Source organism: Coenobita brevimanus, chromosome 66 (assembly GCF_032717465.1).
Source record: "Coenobita brevimanus isolate Jiangsu-jjx chromosome 66, ASM3271746v2, whole genome shotgun sequence".
In the NCBI taxonomy this organism is placed as follows: domain Eukaryota; kingdom Metazoa; phylum Arthropoda; class Malacostraca; order Decapoda; family Coenobitidae; genus Coenobita; species Coenobita brevimanus.
In genome coordinates, this window is record NC_137019.1 from 15,983,630 (window position 1) to 16,008,639 (window position 25,010).

The 25,010-nt window shown below is 41.6% G+C and overlaps 2 protein-coding genes across 2 annotated transcripts in view; one reads left to right on the forward strand and one right to left on the reverse strand.

Moving 5' to 3' along the window:
* Window positions 1-3,671: 3,671 nt before the first annotated feature.
* Window positions 3,672-8,212, reverse strand: LOC145405270 (putative peptidoglycan muropeptide transporter SLC46). Its single transcript, XM_080276685.1, has 5 exons — window positions 7,378-8,212; window positions 6,496-6,603; window positions 6,102-6,239; window positions 4,735-4,975; window positions 3,672-3,693 (listed from the first exon to the last, which is right to left on the reverse strand). The coding sequence occupies exons 1-5, from the start codon at window positions 8,210-8,212 to the stop codon at window positions 3,672-3,674; spliced, it is 1,344 nt and encodes a 447-aa protein (XP_080132811.1).
* A 3,459-nt stretch (window positions 8,213-11,671) lies between these two features.
* The window catches only part of LOC145405271 (insulin-like growth factor 1 receptor), a 136,789-nt gene continuing 123,450 nt past the window's right edge, over window positions 11,672-25,010 (forward strand). The window contains exons 1-2 of the mRNA XM_080276686.1: window positions 11,672-11,746; window positions 22,732-22,824. Of these exons, the coding sequence (XP_080132812.1) occupies window positions 11,672-11,746; window positions 22,732-22,824 (168 nt within the window). The remainder of the gene's footprint in view (window positions 11,747-22,731; window positions 22,825-25,010) is intronic.

The following is a 25,010-nucleotide window of genomic DNA, read 5'->3' on the forward strand; positions in this document are numbered from 1 at the left end:
CTGAAATTAAACATACTCTCCATTCTACCTCAAGGTTTTTATTATTTATTTTTTGTTTATTTCTTTATTAGTTTTTTTATTTATTCATTTATTTTTAGGTTGCAGGAAGTTGCGATTATGTTACATAGAGGGGTTGGAGAGTGTCACTTAAGGTGTTACATAACTCATCATCACCATAAATACATGTCACGAGGAAATAACAAGGTAGGTACAGGTAGGTGTAGAATTAACATAAAGTGTTTCAGTAAAATATATATTGATGTCTGGTAAAAAGAGGAGTAATAAGTTATGGAAAAAGGAATGTGGTCTAAACGAGTATGTGAAATTTCAGTAAATATGCCCTTAGATAGTATATTCAAAGTGGCTGGTGGTGAAGGTAATGTGTGTGTGTGTGTGTGTGTGTGTGTGTGTGTGTGTGTGTGTGTGTGTGTTAATCCCCTTCAGCCCGAAGATGTCTTTTGTAGTTTATTCTGGCTACCTCGAAAACTATCATTCATCTCAGGAGAGAAATTTTGTAGTGAAAGGATTAATGAAGACTATATCTAAGCCTTCCAGATCGAAAAGTCAAAATTAACCAAGATATAATAAAAGCAATACATCTCGGTCTCGCCACGAAGGACTTAAAAATAATATGTCTTAAAACCAGAAAAGTGTTACCTTTAAAAGAAAACCAAATAGACAAACTTCATATTAAAAAAAAAAAAGTATAAGAAATATTGTGATTGCACTTAACATGATGGCTAAGCAAACTTGAATTTAGTTTCTCTTGTCGTGACCATAAAGTGCTTTTGAACGGTGACACTGAGGTACTTAAGTGCTTAGTGCAGTTTGTCTTATTGCTCGAAATTGGTGTGGGGATGAAAGCTAAATCGCCAGAGATAATAAGTTTTTAAAGTACAGGAGTGTGTAGTTTAAGAAAGCTTTGTGGCCACATATAATTTTATTTTATAGCAACAAATTTTTTAGGACCGTATAGGTTAGAAAAGCATTGCAGGATGGATTAGGATAGTTGAATGTAGAATAATTGCCTTTAAGCAATTGCTTCTTAAGTAATTTATTATAGAAAATTTTATTAGTTATAATTCTATCTATCTATCTATTGCCAGACGCCTCAATCCCGTTCGGGGTGGCCACAAACAAATCGCCTCCACGTCGCCCTGTCCCCCGCCATTTCATTGCTTATAATTAAGTAGTAATAAAAGCATCTAAATCGATAGAAAACATTCTTTTGTAGTGAACTCATGTTGTACTTAAACTTTCCTTGTTTATATAAGTACCTGAAGAGAAAGCATATAATTAAGTCTTATGCTGTAGTCAGACGATTAGGCACTTCTGAAGGCGTCTGTCTTTATCTTTATGTACCCATTTAGCTGCCTCTATATCTATCTATCATTCTATCTATATATCTGTCTATCTCTCTTCTGTCTTTTTATCTGTCTACCAACCATTCTCAAACTGGCCCCAATTTCTTTCACAGAGTTCGTTGTCCTTCATGTCTTTTTTTTTTTTTTTCTGCGGGGTGGATTCGTACCATGTTATCACGCCTCATGAGCACAGGTTTAGTGTCCCTTTTATTGCCTTATGCCAGCCATTACTCTGAATCTTACAGTGTTCCTCTTCTGTGACGTCAAAATACTCGACCTCATTCCCTTCATTCACAGTACGCAGCTACACCCACACGTTAATGTAAATCAGATGTTTGTTAGTGAAAGCCAGACGTCTGTTAGCGTAAATTAGGCGTTTTTTTGTGTAAGTCAGACGTTTGTTAGTGTAAGTCAGACTAGCCGTATCTAAAAATAAGTCGCTAAGGAAGAGGTGCTAGGGAGTATAAGCCAGACGTTTGTTAGTGTAAGTTAGATGTTTGTTATTGTAAGCTAGACGTTTGTAAGTGAAAGTCAGATATTTGTTTATGCAAGTCAGACGTTTGTAAGTGTAAGTCAGATGTTTTGTTTGTGCAAGTCAGACTTTTGTTACTGATAGACTTTTGTTACTGTAAATCAGGCGTTTGTTAGCGTAAGTCAGACGCTTGTTACTGTAAATCAGAGCCGATATAAATGATTAATTCTAAAAGCCATATTTTAGGTGCATATGAGGCTTCGTAACATCTCTTCCTCAGTGATTTAGTTTGCAAGTCATAGCACAGTCTCGTATGTTACTGATGCAAACCATGTCTATATAAAAAGAAAATAAATTAGATATAAGACGGTGTTAAGGGATAATGTGGAAAATTTATAGCTAAGGTGAGGGTGCTGCAATGTCTCCTGTGGTAAAGGTCCGTATTCGCGTCGGTTAAGGAAGCTTCCTAGCACTTCTTCCTTAGCGACTTATTTTTAGATACGGCTAGTTAATATCACGTTGTTATTTATGCTGTGGTGGTGTTGGATTTATTCAAGTGACGCACAAGAGGGGAGTGAGGAGTTATAAGCAAAATAAGTCGCATAGGAAGAAGTGTTAGGGAGCTTCTGTAACCGACGAGAATACAGGTCAGAGAGACCACGGCCGAAAGTATGGAAGCAGGTAGTGTTGTTAGGACTGGACACAGAAGCGGAGTCTGATGTTAAAGTAAAGAGTGTGGATTTGGAGAGAACAAGGATTTTAACCTTTTTCGCCACGAGATCTGTCTGTCTCTCTGTCTATCTGTCTTCCAACCATTTTTTGCTCCATCAGGAACCTAGGGAGCCTGGACTAGGCTGCTCAGTCCTTACATTTAAAGAGAGAATGCCCAGCCTCGTTCGCCCCTGAGTGGCATCATGTGAGCGATAAACCCCAACCACTCCACGGATGTGACCCCTTAGAGATTCCATCCTGTTAGAAAGCCTTAACCCACAAGACCACCAGATCTAAGCTAAATAGTATAATTGGAATGTAACAGACCTGTGGCGAAAATCAGGAGACGGGTCAGAAGAGTGGCCATGATGGAGGACAGGAGAATAGTGGAGTGGGGGGGCTTCCAGATCACTCGTATAGGAGGGCTGGCCATGCACTGCCACGCAAATTACTCCAGATATTGACAGCTTAGACAGGGGATGGGGGGCGGGACCTTCGTTTCTTACAATTGCTGTGACGCTGCTACCTCTTATTGATTGACTAACGCCTTCACCACGATGAGTATTAAGGTTATTATTTGTATCCCCAGACTATGATTTCCAGCATTGGAGATATCCCTGCTCACGCACTGATGTCGATTTTTCTTGTGTGTGTGTGTGTGTGTGTGTGTGTGTGTGTGTGTGTGTGTGTGTGTGTGTGTGTGTGTGTGTGTGTGTGTGTGTGTGTGTGTGTGTGTGTGTGTGTGTGTGTGTGTATCCCTTCTTGCAATCACCATTTCTGCGTCTTTCTGTATTCTTTATCATTCATGTTCATAACCCCCTTATTTTTTACCGGCAATTGTTGTGACATAGAGTGTGAAGGAGGATAAAAGTACTGACGACGTATTTTGCTCTGCTTTAGCATAATTTTTACCCTGCCGGGCTTCATGTGCCAAATTTCATGTATATCCTGTGAACTGCCATGACGTTGTGACACACTGATGACGTATTTTTCCACACTATTTTTTTTTTTAACTGTAGACACATTAATTCAGCTTAGGAGAGAATTTTTGAGCATGAGTTACGTGTTGCCTGTCATCTCACAGCAGTTTATGAAGACCGTTGTCATGTGTGGACTCCTTCTTGCTAGTAATGTGTCAGCAGCCATCTGTGAGGGGGAAAAACATATTAACTTATTGCATTTGTTTTTTATGTTAGATTAGTTATGAACTACTTACCCATATATTGTTTGCTTAGATTTCGTAACACCTCTTCCTCGGCTAATTATGTTGCCTGAAATACTTGAAGATGCTCACGTGTTATTGATGCACACCGTATGGTTATTTAGAAAAAAATCAAATTTCGAAGGAATTTTGATTACTTCTGAATGACAGACTATCTTGAATAATTCCCCTCTGACACATGGCCAATCAGTTTCATGAATAATGTCTCATGAAAAGCTTGCAAAATATCAGGTGGCTATTCACAGACTAATTTTGAGTGATAAATCTCATCATGGATCCCGCCATTACGGAGCTACTTTTACCGATCACCCTTTGGATGAGGAATAATGAGGAAGCTTGTGTTCGTCAATAAAGTCATCAGTAACCGTAGCCTCTTGATGACTGAGACGCAAAAGTCCGATGATGATGCCATTTGCTACTCGATACCGACCCAAGAAAAATCTCTCACGTTTCTTCTGACAAGCTTTATACTTACAGCCAGGAGCAAAAGTTCCCTGACACTTCTTGACAGTGTTACATGAGCTATCTTAAGCGAAAATATAGGAGGAGGAAGGAATACTCTGTCCTCTGGGGAGAAATAAGAAATATTAAAGGCGGTACACAAAGATGGTAGAGGACTGTCGTCGAACTGGTGATCAAGACTGTACTGTGGCTTCAGCGATTTGATAACACCTATGCTTTTGCGGTTTATTCTACACACTGCACCTCAGTATCCTCCTTTGTGTCACAGATGCAAGCTGTATCGATCTTAAAATTTACATAAAAAGCACACAAGAGAATGTCAGGATGTGAAAAGCAAAATAAATCGATAAGAAAAGGATGTTATAAAGCCTCCATTATCAGCATTAAAACAATATAGGTAACATACAAGAAAATGCCAAGGTGTGAAATGCAAAATAATTCGTTTATAATCGGGTTTTACGAAGTCTCCAGTGTTAGAATGCGACCTTGTTGTATTTCCTTACATTTCAACACAGCAGATGGCGACAGAGAATCCAGCCAAAACGAGGAAGACCGTGCCGGGGAAGACGTCCAGCGTGGTGTTGTAGATGAAGGTGTACAGGGAGGGGGAGGCAAGCAGCACCACGCACTCCACCACCGCCAGGAGGGCAAACAGGGCACCGTATTCATTCTCACCCACCAGTTTGGACAGACGGCCTCGCGCAGACACTAAGGAGGCATCTCTGAACAGCGACACTCCTGCGGCTAAAATGGCGATACGGGAATATCATCATGCAGGAGGAAAAATGATTATTAACATCTCTAAACAGCAACACTCCTGCGGCTAAAATGGCGATATGGGAACACCATCATTCAGGAGAAAGAAGGATTAATGACAACCCAGTAGTGACACTCCTGCAGCTAAAATGACGATATGGAAGCAGCTTCATTCAGGAGGGAGAAGGATTAATTTAGTACCTGTTGACTCACGAAGGTCATTAAGGAAGACAGTCAGTATTTTATAAGCTCATGTCTTCCCTACGAAAGCCATCCTCGAAGACAACGGGAAAAACTGCCCCCCATTTACCTTAGTTTGGCATAGATTTTCGTCCCTTTGAAGCTATTTTCACGTAGCTCAACACCAGAAAACAACAATGTTACGGCTCTACATCCTGCCTATCGCACTTCTTCGTGACTAGTATCATATTCTAGTGCTAATCTGTTGTTATAACTCGGCATCCGCGATGAAGGGATGGCAGTTTTGGGCCAGGTTAGAGTAAAAAGATTATAGGGCTTTGCATTCCACTTTGTAATTTGGTGTTTCACCCACTGAGAGAAGGGATGTCTTCCAATTTATTTTATTACTTCTTAATGTTTATTGCATTTCCTGACGATTTTCTTCAGCTTAGGTTAGACTTTTCTAAATGGAGGAGTTAGATGCAGCCTTAATTACTCCCTTAAGTACGAGAAATCTTTCCCAAGTTTAATAAAAATCGTCTGGTACCAAAAAGAATAACACACAAGACAATAGTAAACCGTAATATGCAAAACAAATAGCTGAGAACCAGGTGCTGCGATACCCCTTAACCCCTTCGATCTGACGATGTATCTGTAATTTTTCTTCTTGCTTCCCCCAAACGATTTTATTCAGCATATGAGAGATTTTATTAATATAACTTAGGGGATTCATAAATCATTATTAACCCTTTCACGGCGAAGCGTCTGCCCTAATCTGAATGGAATCGTCTGGTGGTAGCAGAAATAAATGGAAATTACGTAATCGGAGTGAAGGGATTAAGCCCACGAGCTCAAAGTCTCTCACCCAGGGAAATAAATCGCTAAAGAAAGGTACTACGAAAAAGCTCAAGTCTATGGGCCTAAAGTCTCTCACCCAGATAGAGGACCCAGGGGAAGGGAGCGGTGGCGTACATGACGAGGAGGAACAGGTAGGAGGAGCCACCCATGAAACCCAGGATACCGTCCTCCACCTTCCAGTAGTAACTCAGCAGCGGCATCAGCACAATTTGACCTGAAATGGAGAATATTGTGACCTATTAGAGCTATCTTGTCATGGGGAGATTTTCACCTGTCAATGTAGGGGTGGGGGAGAAATTCTGATCAGTCAAAGTCGTTCTGTCGATGGGAAAATTCTGGCTCATTAGAGTTGTCCTGTCATAAGGAAAATCTTTAGCTACTAAAGCTGTCCTGTAATGTCCCCAAAATTGAAGCAATATTATTGTTCACACCTTGACTAAGTTTAATGTCAATGTTTTTTCTTGCCTTACCAACAGTAGTACTCATGTACAAGAAAATCAGCCAGTAGGTGTATTCTTCGTACTCCCAGCCAAACATTTTCCTAGCGAACAAATAGAAGTAAGACTTTGAACCAGTACCTGTTGAGAGAAGAAGATATTGGGGCATATTTTCTCCAGACATATGTTATATTCAGTATATAATGAACATATATCACATATGAAATAATACATGATTACAGTATTTACATCGACTTCGTCACCATAAACGTGACCTTTGTCTCACCTAAGGATAGGGTGAAGCTGGACCCAGAAGACAAGGAAAGAGAAAGTACATGATATGAAAGTGGCAGAAATATCAGTGGCATTCCTAGTGTAATGAGTATTTACATATCATTCATCATCAATATATATATATATATATATATATATATATATATATATATATATATATATATATATATATATATATATTTAGTATATACAGGGTGTCCCGGGAGTTAAGGCAAAAACTTTGGGAAATGATAGATGAGGGAATTCTAAGCAAAAAATGCTAAATGAACATGTGTCCAAATCTCACCCGTTATTGAGCTACAATTACTGATGACCTTATGGGCGAAAATGGTCTACATAATTAGCCCATAAAATCATCAGTAATTGTAGCTCCGTAACTGTTAAGATTTAGAGGCATGTTCATATACCATTTTTTGCTTAGAATTCCCTCATCTATCATTTCCCAAAGTTTTGGCCTTAACTCCCGGGACACCCTGTATATACAATGACTATCATAATATGTTTCCTACATTTAAGTAAGAGAAGGGAGGACACAAAGAGGGAAGTTCATGCTGGCTAGTGACTTACTTATTAATATATAGAGTAGGATGATGAAGATGTGAGAAACGAGCGGTACAGGACTTCCGCCATCAAGTCGCTTCCAGGCCACAGTGAACGTGGCTTTCAGTCGTGATGGGGACAGCACTTCCCACACACTTCTCGACACGCCACAGCCGTCCATATTAGAGCTGGCTGGTTCCTTCAGGCAGACGATGATGTAGATTACAGCTAGGATATACATACTAGCCTCAAACGTGAAAACCGCCACATAACCCCCTCGCCTGTACACCTGCATGCAGACATACACCCCAATCGCACAGCAGCCATTCCTGCACCACTCAACCGCAGACAGCTTAGTAGTCCGCGACCTATCCCCGGAGGTGGCACTTAGGTAGGCGTTGGCAGCAGTACTTACCCCAACTGAGCCCCCACTTAATCCCAGCGGAAGCATTGACACGATGAGTAAGGGAGTGGGTAGCGTCCACCAGTAAGCATTTGCCAGGAAGCAGAGTGAAGAGAGAAACGCGCCAACCACTGGGAGTATGACAGGAACCCGGCGACTGCGAGCATCCCCCCATGAGCCCAACACAATTGAGGTAAGCAGGGCTGGGATGTACTCAACCAGGTAGTAGTAGGAACTGTACTGCGAGGCCAGGCGTTGCACACGATCCTGCTCCTCTACGTGGTTTGCCGATGCGAGGTTTTGGCAGGTTTCCAAGCTGTAGCCAAAGTGAATGAGGCATATTTTATCAATGGTCATTTGCGTCCTATACAGCAGTTCCACCGACTGACCTAAGTATCGAAGGAGAAGAGCAGGTTCCACGGTGACTCTGGACAGGACTTGCTTTACCACAGGGGATTTAGTTTTGGTAGGTTTCTCATGAAGAAGTGGAGTCTCCTCGTTCACATTTGCCATGCTGGAGGCTTGTCGAAGTTTCTGCCAATATCGGCAAAATATGTGATCACTGAACCCTTTCACTGCTTATAGTTGTTTTTGTTGTTGCGGTGGCCTCAGACTTATCAGAAACGTAAACCCTGTGGTCTGCAGGCTCTAGTAGCTCTTCTCCTGCAATCCACCTTCTCGTTTCGGGGAATGGGGAGGGTTTCTGCTAAATGAAATCGTCAGGAATTTACCAAAATGGAATATCCAGTTGTGTGATAATGTAACCGGTCGACACTATACTGTTTCTGCTGAATGTAACTGTCAAGAATTAGCCAGGGTAGAATCGCTTTTAATGTATCTTGAAATTAGGTTTTTGCTCCTATACAGTATTTTGTTTATCAGGTTCTTGCTCCTTTAATGTACCATAATGCCACTTTTTCGTCGGTTATCACTATTACTAGTGATTTCTTGCACAATTGTTCACTCCCTGTATTGTCAGACGTGTTGTTGCTGCTATCAAACGATTTTATTGGGATTAGGGGAGACGTCTTTTAGCGCAAGTGTTATGCGGCGCGGTAGATAGATGGACTCCGCCTGCTTCAGCGTGAATCAAACTGATATAAGTATCTGAATATGACTTGTCTATCAGAACACAACAACACGATAAGCTGGTTAAGACCCATTCACCGGCCTGTGGAAACGGGAAGTTTATATCAGACTATGATAAAGAGACAGTCTATTTATAATACAGGAACAGTCTGATTCAGTCTATAATAGAAGGCAATCTGCCTCAGTCTAAAGGTCAAGCTAACAATAACTGCACACTATCCAATACATACTGTCAAAAATACAGCCACAAGTAACAGTTTTGATGCCAGCTAACCGCAGGGGAATGATGTGGTGTGGGAGTGGGTGTGTGTGGTTCAGATACAGTTGCTGTCCTGTTGTTCTCTTATCTGTGCTTCGTCACGCCGTATCGGTATGAGAGAGAGAGAGAGAGAGAGAGAGAGAGAGAGAGAGAGAGAGAATCTTGCTCTTATAAGTAGCTTAAACACTAGCATGTTTTTGTATAGACCTGTGGAACGTATTCTCGTTAGCGTAAGAGATTTCGTAGCACTGTTTCCTTAACGGTTTATTTTGTGAGTTGGCCCTGACTTTTTTTATGTCGATATAATTTACATTAGTTTGCAGAGAAGACAATGCAAGTGTGGTGAGAACCGTAAAATCTTTCTCATAGGGTGGTTGCACTCCTGTAGTGCTTTTACAGTCAACTGGCACATAGTTTCGTCCTTCTGTAGCATATTTCACTTCGTTCAGTGGCAGAAAAGAACACTGCTGCGGCTCTATATCCTTGCAACAGCATTTTTTCGTGACTAGCGCCTTACTCCAGCGTTACTCTATTGTTATAAGTGAAATTAAGGTGGAACAATGGTAGTTTTAAACCAAAATTGAGTAAAAAGAGTATAGTAGCATTTTTTTTTTTCTGACGGAGCTGGGCCACTATCACAACGTCAGTACTGACTCAATGAGACTTAATTAAGAGGTGGGAATGAGTTTTCTTGGTTACGCTTCAAATCGACCTTCCTAACCTGACATCTCCATCATGTGAGCTGAAATGCATTAAGGTTCTTCGTCAGGGTAGCAAACAAAATGCTACAACACCTTAGATAGAGGATCGTATTCTATATGGCTTGGAGGATTTTTTAACACTTCCTAGGCGATTTATTCAGCATACTACGCCTCAGTATCTTTTTGCATGTTATTGATGTAGCCTAAACTTCGTCGATATTAAAGCGACATAAATAACCTGCATGAGATTATAAAGTTATAGTAAGCAAAATAAATCGCTGTGAATAGGCGTTACTCTGAAGGTTAAGCAGGAAGAACGAGAGTATAGACGTTTATGCCTACAGTAGAATCGTTTTCTATGAAAGACATGTCTGAGAAAACTTTCTTTGCTCTTTCTCCCTTCCCTCCTCTCCTCCTCCGTTCCTCTCTCTCTCTCTCTCTCTCTCTCTCTGGTGATGATGGGTTAGGATAAAAATGATGATGATGATGTTAAAAAACTAAACACATTTTCCACATTGTTGTTAGGGGACTGGAAGAGCCCACCAGGATTATTAATGTATGAAAAAGAAGGGAATAAAGTTAAAAAATGAAATATAAACTAAATAAAATATAATAAAAATGCAGGGTGGTCCAAGTATAACGCCCCTCTTCTTCTCTGCATGGAAATTTCTTGTGTGTTGTTGGAAGGGGTTCAGTCAGCGTTATCAGTGTCCGCCCTGTTTCATTTCCTACTGCAAGCACACCCAAGCCCACTCCAGCAGATTGAGCCGTCCCTCTAACACAAAAGATAGGCCGAGTGAGCATCTAGCGGGGCGCTGTTCATGGTCCACCCTTCATATCTGGACTGACAAGTTTTGAGTCTGCCGGCGGTGAATATTTACAAGCCAAATAAAACCGTCAGTCATAAGCTGGAATGAAGAGAGAGAGAGAGAGAGAGAGAGAGAGAGAGAGAGAGAGAGAAAGGGGGGGAAGGGTAGGAAGGGAAAGACAATTGCTATTATTTCCCAATCAGACTTAAGTAAGTAATAGTTTTTAGCATTTTCGGTGTCTTTCAGTTTCTCTTGAGCATAGTAGAATCCCTTAAAAGGAAAAATTGATAGAGAATTATCTCACTTTCTGTCTGACTGCAGTCACCTTGCAGCACCATGTAGAAAGCAATGGAACAGCTTGAGTGTATATTTTTTAACACTCTGCTACTTTCTTTTTAATTCACCCAAGGCTGTTTTATGTTCACCTAGTTATGTATAGAGACCCGAAGGCAAAGAAATAGCTTGGTTGAGCTGTATTTTTTACACTGTGGTGATGTATGTTTTTTACAATTCACCTGTGGCTATGTTGTAGTCACCTAGATATGCATGGGCCAAGTGCTGATACATGAGTATAAATTATGGCTAGCGCTGAGGTATTTTAATTGATTTCCACCGTAATATGAAATATATTTAAGTATAATAAGGCTTTCATTGTGTGCTGACTTTTTTCTTTTCTATTTACCCAGAACGAAGATAATATACTATGCGGTACTGTTTGATTTCCCTTCTAGAGCAGCCTAATCATCTTACGGGCTAAACGTCTTACGGCCTAGACAGCTTACTGCCTAAACGTCTCACGGTCTGAATGCCTTGTACCTAAACGTCTTACAGTCTGAATGTCTTATACCTAAACGTCTTACGGTCTGAAAGTCTTATGCCTAAACGTCTTATTGTCTGAATGTATTTTCCCTAAACATCTTACGGTATAAATGTCATCGGCTTAACAGGATCACGGCCGAAGATAAAAGTTTAATGACATTCGAGCGAGTTATAACCTTTCACCTGGGACGCATTATTTTAAGCTTGCTAATGGGTATTTTTAGTTGTCACACGGTTGAACTTTATTTACATTACCCCTTGGACTGTAGGAATTTCTATCATCTGGATCACTAGCATGGATTTTGCAGAAGAGAATGCCCGAGTGCGTCTGTGGGAGCTAGAAGAGATCAAGTTTAACCATTATGTGGATGTGGGCTTTGATCCCATATCCTCTTCATCTTAAGACGCTTTGGCTTAGAATTCTAGCACCTTTTCTTCAGTTACGTATATTCCATAGTGCTCGTTAATACTCCCCTGTATGGCATTTATTATAGTTTACCACCGATATCACATGTATGTAAATGGCAAACGATCAACATGCAAAGATAAATTTAAAGGTGGGTGCTGGAGACTCCTTATCCAGCGAGGTATACAGCCCCTGGCAACTCTTGGCTCAACGCGTAGCCAGTGAATGATTAACAGCTTGCGTAGTACGGGCTCGATCCCCAGGAGAAGCGGAGGGCTACAACATCTGCTCCTGAAGTTTCCTGCGTGCGTTGGCATCTTCCAGGCACTTAAAAACTTCCCAACGTCTACACGTTTAGAAGCTGGTCTTGCGTAGCTGTCGTAAATAGTAACAGGACTTAAGGTTTTGAGGTAAGTTTAGTGCAAGAATCTTTGGTTTCGCGGTGAAGTTATTTCCACAGATGTGATGGTAGATGCATCTTTCTACGAATCGAGTGCAAGTCATACGTTTTAGTTTTCCATGGAGCTAAAAGTAACACTGTTTGGATCCCTTAACTAAGTCTCAACTGACTATTCTTTTGACCTAAGCAGAGAAAGAATATTCGAGATGTCCCGAACCTGAGAGAGAATCACACCGTAACACTCAACTGCTCTCCATTTAGCTAAAATTAACACTTAGGATCTTTTGATTCACTCACGGTTGAATCATTTTATAACTGGTTAGCGCTGGCAGGTAAATCATGCTAAATTAGAGTTGTCCCACTCCCCAGTAGTGTATGCACGGTATACCCCTATTATTTTAGAAACCCTCACTGTCCCAGATAGGGGTACGGACTACACCCATTATTTTCCTCCAGCAAGAATACCTCCGACTGCGAGATTACTCGAACAGTTTTTATCGGATTTTGATCAAATTTGGCGGAAGGGTTGGAAGGCAGCCCATAACGAAACCTATTATTTTTTTTAGAACAATTGGTCAAAGGGCAAGGTCAAAGTTTGACCGTTTTGTGTGTGTGTGTGTGTGTGTGTGTGTGTGTGTGTGTGTGTGTGTGTGTGTGTGTGTGTCTGTCTGTGTGAACAAAAAAAAAACGATTTAAACCAAGCATGAGTCCAGTGGCGTGCACAAATAATTCTGGGGGCAGGGGATGTGGCTAAGCTTCACACCTCTTACCAGTTCCTATGAGAGAGAGAGAGAGAGAGAGAGAGAGAGAGAGAGAGAGAGAGAGAGAGAGAGAGAGACGTAGTAAGTCACAGGTCACGAGGAAGTGTTATATCCAGTGCTTAGAAGCGGCCCAAGACAAGGTTAGGCATTCATAAAGTATCTTAACACACTCTCTTGTATGACTCCCTCAGCTGAATAAAATCGTCCGGTGGTAGCCAAATCTATGCTCTTTTTATCCTAACTTGGCCCAGATTTTTATCCTTTTACGGCTTACATCACAGATCAGTGGCAGAATAAGACTACCACAGCTCCACATCCCTTCCATAGCACATCTTTGTGATCAGCACCATATTCAAGTGTTAATCTATTGTTAGAGCTCAGCAGTGAATTGACAGATGGTAAATTAAGGCTGTTAGACTAGAAGAGTATGGTGAAATGAAGACAGTGAAAAAGGCGTTAATGGAGCCTAAAACACACTGAGCTAGGTGATGTCCCTTTCCAGACTAAGTAAAATTCTATGGTTTCATCAAGAGTACACTAAAAATGACATTAGCCGATTTGAAGGAGATAACAGAGGCTCCTGTGGTCCACCCTTAGCTGGTAAAATCATCTGGTGTTAGCCGAACTAGAGTAGAGTTAACGCGACCGTAAGAGAGAGAAATTTTATGATATACATGTCACTGTAACAGCAAACTATCGGAACATTTTTAGTTTTCACTTATTCTGAGACACGGGAGGATCTCTAGGAATGGCCCTGTAAGTCGGCCCCACCCTAAGGATTTTTATTCATTAGTTGTTTCTCTACCAGAGTTCCAACTGTTCCGGCATCCATTTGGGATTTCTGCATATGTTGACTATAGTTTGGTTCTGAAGTGTTTGGTAGCTGTATCAGTCACACACACACACACACACACACACACACACACACACACACACACACACACACACACACACACACACAAGCAATTTTATGCACATCTTTGGCTTAAGAAACTTCATGGTTATGGCCAAGGTGTCGTCAGCATCCTCCCACGCCTTCCATCTCTCTCTCTCTCTCTCTCTCTCTCTTTCTCTCTCTCTCGCTAAAGACTTCAAACTGGCAGGATTAGATGTAACTTTCTTTAGTCCCTTCATTATGAGGGGTACGTAGTAGCACGAATAAAATATGAAAGGCGTGGTAGTGGGGAGAGAGAGAGAGAGAGAGAGAGAGAGAGACAGACAGACAGACAGACAGAGAGAGAGAGAGAGAGAGAGAGAGAGAGAGACAGACAGACAGACAGACAGACACAGACAGACAGACAGACAGAGTCTACATGGTACTGTTTTCTTTTATAATGGAAAACCACAACGTCAGACTCGAGAAATTGGACCCCCTAATAGGAAGTATAAAATGCTATCCTGCCCGTGTGGTGTGTGTGAAGCCAGGCGCCCCCCGCATTACCCTTCTTGATGCCCCGCCATCTTTCACCTGACGCGAGTTACACCTCAAGAAAAAGGCCTTGCACACAACATTTGCATAAGCAGACCTTGGCCAGAACTAATCTCACGGCTGGAACTGGTCTCATGGTCGGACGTAATCTGACGGTCGGAATTACTCTCACGGCCTCAGCTATTCTCTCGCCCGGAACTATTCTCACAGAAGGAACTAATCTCACGGTCAGAGCTACTCTCACAGAAGGAGCCAATTCCACGGTTGGAATTATTCTCAGGGCCGGAACTAAACTCGCGATCGGAGCTTATCTCGGGGAATGGAATGGGTTGGGTGAGGGATGTACGGAGATTAGCATGACCAGAGTCTGGCACCACATTCTTAACGGGACATTCAATAGCCTGTGTGTGTGTGTGTGTGTGTGTGTGTGTGTGTGTGTGTGTGTGTGTGTGTGTGTGTGTGTGTGTGTGTGTGTGTGTGTGTGTGTGTGTGTGTGTGTGTGTGTGTGTGTGTGTGTGTGTGTGTGTGTGTGTGTGTGTGTGTGTGTGTGTGTGTGTGTGTGTGTGTGTGTGTGTGTGTGTGTGTGTGTGTGTGTGTGTGTGTGTGTGTGTGTGTGTGTGTGTGTGTGTGTGTGTGTGTGTGTGTGTGTGTGTGTGTGTGTGTGTGTGTGTGTGTGTGTGTGTGTGTGTGTGTGTGTGTGTGTGTGTGTGTGTGTGTGTGTGTGTGTGTGTGTGTGTGTGTGTGTGTGTGTGTGTGTGTGTGTGTGTGTGTGTGTGTGTGTGTGTGTGTGTGTGTGTGTGTGTGTGTGTGTGTGTGTGTGTGTGTGTGTGTGTGTGTGTGTGTGTGTGTGTGTGTGTGTGTGTGTGTGTGTGTGTGTGTGTGTGTGTGTGTGTGTGTGTGTGTGTGTGTGTGTGTGTGTGTGTGTAACTCATCTAGAAAGTAAAATACAAAAGTACATGCAGATGGTTAGGCCTGCAAGGTAGAGCTAGGATTCCGGAAGCTTGAATGATGTGTGGATGATTGTGTGGCCCATTTCACATAGCATGCTGTTATTAGTCATCCTGCTTTCGTGTTTTCACATTTCCTGTTTTTGGATCGTACTTTACACCATCTTTGGGTAGGGTAAAGGATCATGATGATGATGATGATGATGATGATTCTTGAGCATTGTCTAACTTCATCATGTAACCTAAGCAAAACAAAAAAGCCGTATTGTCTTAGCGTCCACTCAGTCTGGCAGTTATTAGTAAAGTAAAGAATGATGATATATTTTTCCTCTCCGACCATAGTATAGTGCCCCCCGCTGCCAAAGAAAACGCGTAATAGAAAACCGTGCCTGGATGACAGATGAGGCCAGTTGTTTACCACCTCAGAGGCAAACAGGAGGGGGTGTAATAAGCATATCTCCCCGGAAAAATTACGGAAAATTTCATTAATCTTAAGAGCGTAGCTTTTTTTTTTTTTTTTTTTTTACTTTCAGGTCACTAATGATCTTGTGTTCCTGAGGTTACAAATGGATTTTTTTTTTTTTTTCACAGTTACAAAGTAAAAGATTTTCTTTTACAACGAAGCGGAGAAACGTGGTAGAAAAGTTGTAGTGGTTCTTCTGTCGGGGCCATCCCTTTCAAGTCGCAACGTCAGGCATTAGAGGTATGTGGTAATTTTCTTCGTATACTGTTCATCTGTCTTATAGAATTATATATTCTTTCCCAATTTAAAGAAAAGTAGCATCGTGTAGTACTGTAGTGATGCTTAATATTTCACGTGAATGTGAAAATCAAGGATATAATTCACTTAGTTTCACTGAGTTTACATCACTTGTAGGACATGTTCGTCACTTTCTTCCCAGATGCATCATATTAAAGTGATAATCTTTGGGTAGCTGGCCTCCACGCACCTTCGTGGGCGGCCAGCACAACTATACTTTTTTTTTTCACTTAACATATAATAACCAACTGTTTATCTTGAATAGATTCTAATCACGAAGAAGTCCTGTGGAAGGGATATGGAGCAATAACGTTATATTATTCTGCCACTGAGCTTCGTGAAATAAGCCTGAACAGGACGAAAATCTGGACCAAATTAAGGTGAAAGAACTACTGTATAGGCTATTCAGTTTGAAGCCAGGACGTTGATGCACAAACAGACTTATGATCTATTCCCAGCCATATCAGATTTTTTTTTTTTTTAAGCATGGGGAAAAGAGAAAGAAGAGCGCAGAGTCTTCCATGGTTCTTGCCCCTCTTAAAAAAAGGGGGGGGGGAAGGAGGAGAAGGAAAAAAAATCAATGTTAAGAGGGGAAAATGACTGCAGTGTACAGGCTGGTCCGTAAGCAGATCTCCACTATAGAAACTCAACTGGCGGTATGTAATGTGTTGCTGGGACGGTTCAGTCTACTGGTATGGTCATGGGTGTGACAGTGGGAGTAGGAAATTAAATGATGCAGGATAGACATTGAGAAGGCTCACTGAACCGTCCCCTCAACACAAATAGTTAGGCGGAGTGAAGGAGTAGCGTTATAAATGGAACACCCTGGGTATTGCTAGTCTGCAGGAAGTACAAGAAAAGTGAATACAGACACCTTCCATGTCTCCGGTTCCTCATGCTAATACAAAGCCAAGTTGCGACAAGGAATCGGTGGTAAATATGTTCGTGAATCTGGAGACTGGTTAGCTGGGATAGCGGGAGGGTAATTTATCATCGGCAGCCTCTCGGAAAAAGGAGCCATCTCGTCTGTAAGAACCTGGAGAAACTGTTGCCGTTGGTATTCATACTTATGTACTGTAGCTGTATTTCTAAGATTGTTTTTAAACTGATGGTACTGAGTAAAAACCAGATTCGATTATTTATCTCCATTAACATATGAATGCGTATTAATATTATTCCATTTGCCTTTCCACACCGAGGAACTTTTTAAAATTATATTCTTGATTTTTTTTTTTTTTTTTTATAATTTGAGAGGGGTAGGGAGAAGTATAAGAAGTTGCCGAGGAAGTAAACTCACAGAAAAATAATTACAAAATTTGCTTCATTAGTCTTTACTGATCACGGGAGCTTCCAAAACCACGCCTCTGTTGATGTTCATGAGGGCACCGAACTACCGGCCAGCCCATCTCCCGTCGGCCTTTCTATCACAAATCCTGGACCAGATTCATTTTGCAAGAAGGACATGGAGGGATGTGTTGATTCTTCCCTTGTTGCTTGTTCATCCCGCCAGAACAAATCCGAGTTATCATTGGGAATTGATTGTGTGTGTTTTTTTTTTTTTCTTTTTCTTTTACCCCTGAAGAATTTTCCGCTAATCCCTTGAGCACATATAAGGGCGAAAATCCCGAATGTACTGACGTAGGGCTGAACATTAGGGGGGCCTTTCTGACCGGATTAGCACAACCTTTGAGATGTGCGCTGGCTGAATCAATATCGCCTGTGTCGAAGATTAATGACTTGTTTACTGCCGGCCTTTGAGCGAGTGAGTTTTGATACGGAGTGCTACGGGTGGGGTAATTAAGGATGGGAGGGCCAGACACCGTATTCGGAGATGATCTTAGCCAGTTTTTACGATAATCGAATCTCCATGGTAACGAAATGTCAAATACACGTAAAATACTGTTTATTTTTTTAATTTAGAAATTTATCTTTTTCTTCACAGTATCCTTTCCTTTTCCCTGCATTCTGGACCTTACCTCCCCCCAATTGCAGGTAGGAAAAAGAGGTGGGGTGATGATGATGATGACTATGACAATGATGATGATTATGATGATGATGATGATTATGATGATGATGATGATGATGATTCACTTTAGTTTGGCTGAGATGTAGTTGGTAGCTGCATGGCTCACAATACAAGGATAGCATTTGAATTTTCGTAGCGTTATTTTCTTTGAAATTTCCTGTGTGTGGTTATTACACTTTTATATTTCGTTTCATGATTTTTTATTGACATATCTTGACCCGAGAGAACACAGAGAATACTAGAGAAAAAAAAATAGCTGAGTTAAAGGTGTTGCGAGCTTAGAATACGGCCTATACTTTAAGCACAAACACACGCACCTCTAGGCTCAAGAAAGTCCATGAATACGACTTCCAGGCCAAGAGGAGGTAGAGGACCAGGGTAGTAGATGGATAGGGTTGAGGCCGCTCGTAAACAAACACGGGAAGTGATGGAGAGAGGATGATAATTGCACAAAAAGTTGATGGAAGAAAAAAAGAAAGACTGTCGAATGCGCGTAGACGTAGGACTCACTTCCATAGTCAAGTTGCTTTATCATCATCATCATCATCCTGACCTCTTTTCTCACCTATGGAGAAGATGAGGCAGGGTCCAGAGAGCAAGAAAAGGCTAAACAAGGGGGAAACTATGAACAGCATGCCCAGGGAACCAGGGTACACCCTCATTCACTGGCCATTCAAACCTCGGGAATCATGCCTCTACCTAGAATATATAAATAAATGATCATATAAGGCTGATTTCAAATGAATGACTAGGATTAAAGTTTAGATAGACAAGGAATATAGTTCAGCCAGTATTCGTAGGTGGAGTACATTATGGAAAATCAAACTACTTGACAGATGCTTTGGTTAAAATAGGGCAGACCATCCATAACTACTTCCATTCGATGACGTCTTTAGTTCATTCTTACCACTACCAGACGATTTTTTTTCAGCTTTGGAGAGCTCCCTGGTAGTGGAGGTGACAGTAAAGGCTCAATCAATCTCCCTCCAGCCTCTCCTGAGGTAAATAAAATTGTATGGCGGTAACAGGAAGAAAAGGAAAATAACACCTTGTGCTGAAGGAAATAAAGCATGTGCAAGCTGGCCGTGGTAATACATATACATACATACATACATACATATATACATACGTACATATATACATACGTACATATTTACATATATACTTACTCGTACATAGAAATACGTACCTACAGACGAACAGACAGACACACAGACAGACAAAAGTACCGCACATAACATTCATACATAACATACATAAATATATACATATACTGGTATATAGCATGCATCCAGATTTAAATAAAGGCATCATACATAATATTCATAAATAACACACATAGGCATATACACGTACAGAGACAAAAGTTCGCCACTGTTCCACTACGTCCACTTCACACTTTATGGATGTCCGTCACTTTCCTCCCTGACTCATCAAATCAGAGAGAATCATCTTATAGACTGAGGAACTTAACAAACCTCTCTCAACTCAGAATATTTTTGCCAGGAGAGAAAAGCAGGGAGAGTGGTGGTGTTGTTGGTGCTGTTGTTGTTGTTGTTGCCCAACACATCTGGTTGTGGGAACAGGGGGAAAAGAAAATTGTAGAGTAAAATTTAAGTGAGGACTGTGGGAAGTGTAACAGGGGATCGATTGTGGAAATGTCATGAAGTGATTGTATGTGTGACTGAGGGCAATTGTAGTAATATGGCAGTAGAAGAGAATAAGTAAGAGGGTAAAATTATTTGAGAGCTGGTGAGTGCAGCAATAGGGGCGATTGTGTGAGAGGGAAGTGATTGTGTGATTGTCATGGGTGTGATTGTGTGAGGGTGAGACAAAAGGTGTTTACACAGCCAGCAGCCGACTCCATGCTGACACCACCACCACCACTGTTATCCCTCTCCCTTCTGCCCCCCCCCAATCTCTCTCTCTCTCTCTCTCTCTCTCTCTCTCTCTCTCTCTCTCTCTCTCTCTCTCTCTCTCTCTCTCTCTCCCACTCTCTCTCTCTCTCTCCCACTCTCTCTCTCTCTCCCACTCTCTCTATACCATTATCACCTCTTTCTCCTTTCACTTCCTCCTCCTCCCCTTTCCTTCTCCTCCCCCTTCCTCCTTTCCCTCTCTTCCATCCCCTTTTCCTCTCTCCCCTCCCCATTCCCACTCGCCCTCCCCCTTTTTTATTCCAACAACCAGGGTCAGTTAAAGAATCCTGTTGGTGAATAACATAGGAGAAAGATTTGAGGCATGATCACCACCACCACCACCACCACCACCATCATCATCATCGTCATCATCATCATCATCATCATCATCATAATCATCATCATGCCTATTAAAACGTTCAGGTCAGAGTGACGGCCCGAAGGAAAAGGTACAAGGGAATTTCCTAAGCTGAGAAAAACAAGACCCTAAAATTGTTTTGTGGAAGAGAAGCAGATGAGTCTTCTCTGTTAGGAAAAACACGAACCCTAAACCGTTTTCATGGAGAAGGTGCAAGAGAGCCTCTAAAAGTGAGAAGAAAACGAGCCTTAAACTGTTTTCGTGGAAGAAGTGCAAGTAAGCCTCTTTTGTTATGAACACAAGTCTAAGATTGTTGTCGTTTAGAGATGTGAGTGAGCCTCTTATGAACAACACGAATCTAAAATAATTGTTTTCGTGGAAGAGGTGCAAGGGAGTCTCTTTTCCTAGCAAGAATACTAGTCTGAGACTTTTTTGTAGAAGAGATGGAAGGGAGTCTTGTTTCGTGGCAAATTATATGTAAAGGAATCCATAAGACTAATACCGGTACTAGCCTTAAGATTGTTTTTTGTGGGAGCCTCATAAGCTGAAAATAAGGCAAGTCTTATTGAGATGAAAATGAGCCTCCTGATCTGAGGATGATACGAGTTTAAGAATGTTTTGGTGCAACTGAGCCGAGACGCTATGCTCACCATGGCAACGTCAGACAGGTGGGAGCAGGTGCGTCTTCATACCTCCGCCTGTCTGTTGCACTTTCCCTCCATATCCGTGTGTGTCTATTTATGCCTTTTTATTTGTCTGTCTGACTCTCCATTTATCTATGTTTGTCCGTGTCTGTCTACTTATTCTCAACTCTTCACTCCTGGCAACTTTCCCCCCCACCACCCCATGTATTTTCTAAGATAAAAAGTAAAAATGTGCTAACGTGCATAAACCGAAAAACACGCAGCAGTGGTCCTGGAATCATCCACAGTTTCGTTCATTTATGTAGACTCGTATGCTGTGTGTGTGTGTGTGTGTGTGTGTGTGTGTGTGTGTGTGTGTGTGTGCAGATGGTTATAAAAAAAAAAAAAAAACGCAAAATCATGATACCTCGCCATCTTAACTTTGCTTATCTGTCCACAAATGGCATTCGAAGTGAAGGCTAGGAAGGTTGAAGTGTATATGACTCTTTGTGGTCTAGTGGGTTAAGACGTTCCAAGCAGATGGGATTCTTACTGGTTTAAGTCCGAAGGATGGTTTATGTTGATTGCTCATTTAATGCCACTAGGTAAAAGGTTATTAGATCCGCTTCAGTTTGCTTCCAGTAAGTGTTGCTACTAAAGAAAAAAAAAAAGTCCAGGTCTACTACTCTTTCTTCCTTTAGGTTAAACAGAGACTTTTTCTGCAGATTCCCGAGTAAGAATATCCAACGAGAGTAAACTTACGTATTTACACTTCAGTTTTATTTTTTTACACCTTAATGTCTTCTTGTATATTACCGATGCACAATATATCGGTACTAGAGATAATAAATAGCTAGGTAGGTGTTAGGTAACCAAGTGTCACTTAGGATATGGCTGGATATCCAAGTTGGATGAAAGTTTCTGAAAGTCTTGTGTGGTCGGATGCGCTGCCTGCTCCCGTGGCGGCTACCATTAATCACAGGCACCCGACAAACAGAGGTGATTTAACAATGGGATAATCGTGGCCGTAATAGAGTTGTTTACGGGAGCTTTTACGGAAGCCTACTATGGTGTCTTCACCTTTACTTGGCCCAGATTTTCGTCCATTTGTATTTTACTGTATTTCACGTACCATAGCTCAGCAGCAGACGAAATGTGAGATATGGAAGCTGATATCGCTAAGGAGATGACAAGTGAAGAGTTGGTTGACTGAATTATGTACGGCGAAGTGCAAGACAATGGTTTTTTATGGTCAGTCGTCGGATTGACTCTAATTGGTACTTATGAAGCTATGTGCGGATGTTTGACTGATAGATGATTGATTGATCAATGATTGATTGATTGATTGATTGATGATTGATTGATTGATGATTGATTGTATGATGATTGGATGATGATGATGACGATGATGGTTTTTGTTGTTGTTTCCGATATTATTATTATTATTATTATGATTATTATTATTATTATTATTATTATTATTATTATTATTATCAGAGCATCGGGCTGTCTGGCTGGAGCAAACTGGCATGTCCTCTACAGGTACGTGTAGAATGAATGTATTTTCCCAGTACGATTTTGCATTTACCCTTTCATGGGCGGTACTTCTTTGGTATTCTAGGCACGCCAGAGGATTAAATTAAGCTGAGAGTGAGTCGAAGGAGCCAGAATGCTAAATACTGTTACCATTAACTGTCATAATTGGCACAGTTCTGGTGTTCTGTTCCAGTTAATGCCTGATGTGTATATTCAGCTGTGTGAGTCACAGGAGCCTGAATTTTCCTTTGGCTCAGTAATGGACGAAAGTGACCGTTTTGATGCAGTGAGAATAGCTGTGATGTTAGAACCAAGGCTGTGTTACAAGACAGTTACAGCTAAAATATTGAATCCTTAGTCGTATATTTTGTTAAGAAGTCCATTATAAGGACTGCATGTATGGTGTCTATCAGCCTGTCTGTATCTGCTTATTACTTTGTGTATCCTTATCTACAACATTCGACCCGTCTGCCCGTGTATCTCTCTCCCTCTCTCTCTCTGTCCCTCCATCCTTCAGTCAGTCCGTGTCTCTGTCCCCTCATCCCTCAGTCTCTCCACGCTTGATTTAATGGACCTTGTCTCCACATATCTCCCTCTGTCCCTCAGTCTGTCTGTGTATCTCTCCCCTTCCCTCAGCCTGTCCATGTATCTCCGTCTGTCCCTCTATCCTTAGTCTGTCCATGTATTTGTCTCCGTCCCTCCATTCGATAGTTTGCCCATATATCTCCCTCTGTCTCCCCATCCCTTAGTTTGTCCATGTATCTCTGTCCCTCCACCCCTTAGTCTATCCATGTATCTCTCTCTCTCTCTCTGTCCCTCCATCGCTCAGCCTGTCCATCCGGCTATCTATCTGAGGGGTAGGAAATAACAAGCAAGTGCTGGCGCCTCACTTCCACTCGCTGACTCTTGCTGGGAGATGGGTGGTGGAGGAAGCGGGAGGGGGAGGGTTGCTCATCGGGTAAACATCATGGTTGCCAGTGGACCCATTACGTGATTGAAACTGTACCCACGTAATGAAGTTGTCCAGCCATAATGTTATAGAAGTTATACCCACATAATGAAGTTGTCTTTTGGCTACGGTACCCTTCTTCCCTTTCCCCTCACTGGCTGCTTCCTCTGCCTCCTCACCCACTCCCTGTCTTCCCGTCACCACTTTTCCTGCCCACTCTCCTCCCCCCTCCCCTCCCCACACTTCCCGCCTCGCTAGCGACATGTTTTCGTTTAGTGACATTTTTTTAGCTATTTTTTCCTGAGTTTTAGCTAACTTTGACATTTTTTTCGACTTTAGAAAAAAAATCTGTCGGACTCAAGGATTTAATGAAGACTGTATCACACACTTTCAGTTCGTAAAGTAACTCTTACACCGAATACAATTGTCTGGTGGTAGTAGAATAAACTTTTTAATACCAAAATCGAATCTTTTTTATTGAACTGAAGGTATTACATTAGCAGTTTCAGTGTGGTAAGTTTTAAAACGGTGACGAATTTACAGGTTTCTAATATATTAAAATACGAGAGGTAGCTTGATAAACTATAAAATTGGCGATGAAGTAACACTTTCTTAAAAATGGCGACGGATTTACGGTTTACTAATATTTTACAACATGGAAGCTGGCGAGGTAAAATTTAAAATGGCTTGGGGCTTACCCATGCGACCCACTGCTCTCAGGTCAAATATTTGTCATGTTTTTGTGGAGGTAGAGTGTGGCGCTATCCATCACCTTCACCTGAACACCACATAAACATATCAATAACTGAGTGAAGGCGTCTCTCTCTCTTTCTCTCTCTCTCTCTCTCTCTCTCTCTCTCTCTCTCTCTCTCTCTCTCTCTCTCTCTCTCTCAGTATATATATTCTAGTCTATCTGTCTTTTTATCTAGCCAGCTAGCTAGCTAGCTATCTCTATTCCAGTCTGTCTGTCTTTTAATCTAGCTAGCTATCTCTATTCCAGTCTGTCTGTCTTTTAATCTAGCTAGCTATCTCTATTCCAGTCTGTCTGTCTTTTTATCAAACTAGCTAGCTAGCTATCTTCTATCTGTCTTGTTATCTAGCTAGCTAGCTATCTCTTTGAGACCATCAGTACACTCGAAGTTACTACATATGCTCAAGTTTGAACCGTGCAAATCCTTTGATCATAAATCTGTGTGTGGGGGTCGCGTGCGCGCGCGTGCGTTGTGTGTGTGAGGGGGGGGGGAGTGAGGCATACACATTTGAACCCCATTCCCGTAGGCTACATACGCTGTGACCATATTTGCTTATCCAGTCTGTTGTTACGCGCTGCCGTGATCTTTTTAATATAATAATTGTCATTTTCACAGTAGATCCCCTTGTCTTCAGTATGCTTTATACCCTTGTTTTAGCTGTTTATTTCTCTCTTAATTTCTGGGCCATATACAGTACTATTATTTATGAGGAGAGGAGGGGGAGTCGAAGGAATACAGATATAGTAGTTGTAGTATAGCCCCAGGTTCATG

Bases quoted from the DNA above. Each gene is read 5' to 3' on its own strand.
- LOC145405270 (XM_080276685.1), bottom strand. From the start codon at position 8,212: ATGGCAAATGTGAACGAGGAGACTCCACTTCTTCATGAGAAACCTACC. The intron at 6,604-7,377 runs GTCCTGTACCGC...TTCTCTCAACAG, and splicing joins GAAGCGACTTGATGGCGGAA to GTACTGGTTCAAAGTCTTAC. The intron at 6,240-6,495 runs GTAAGGCAAGAA...TCTCCATTTCAG, and splicing joins GTACATGAGTACTACTGTTG to GTCAAATTGTGCTGATGCCG.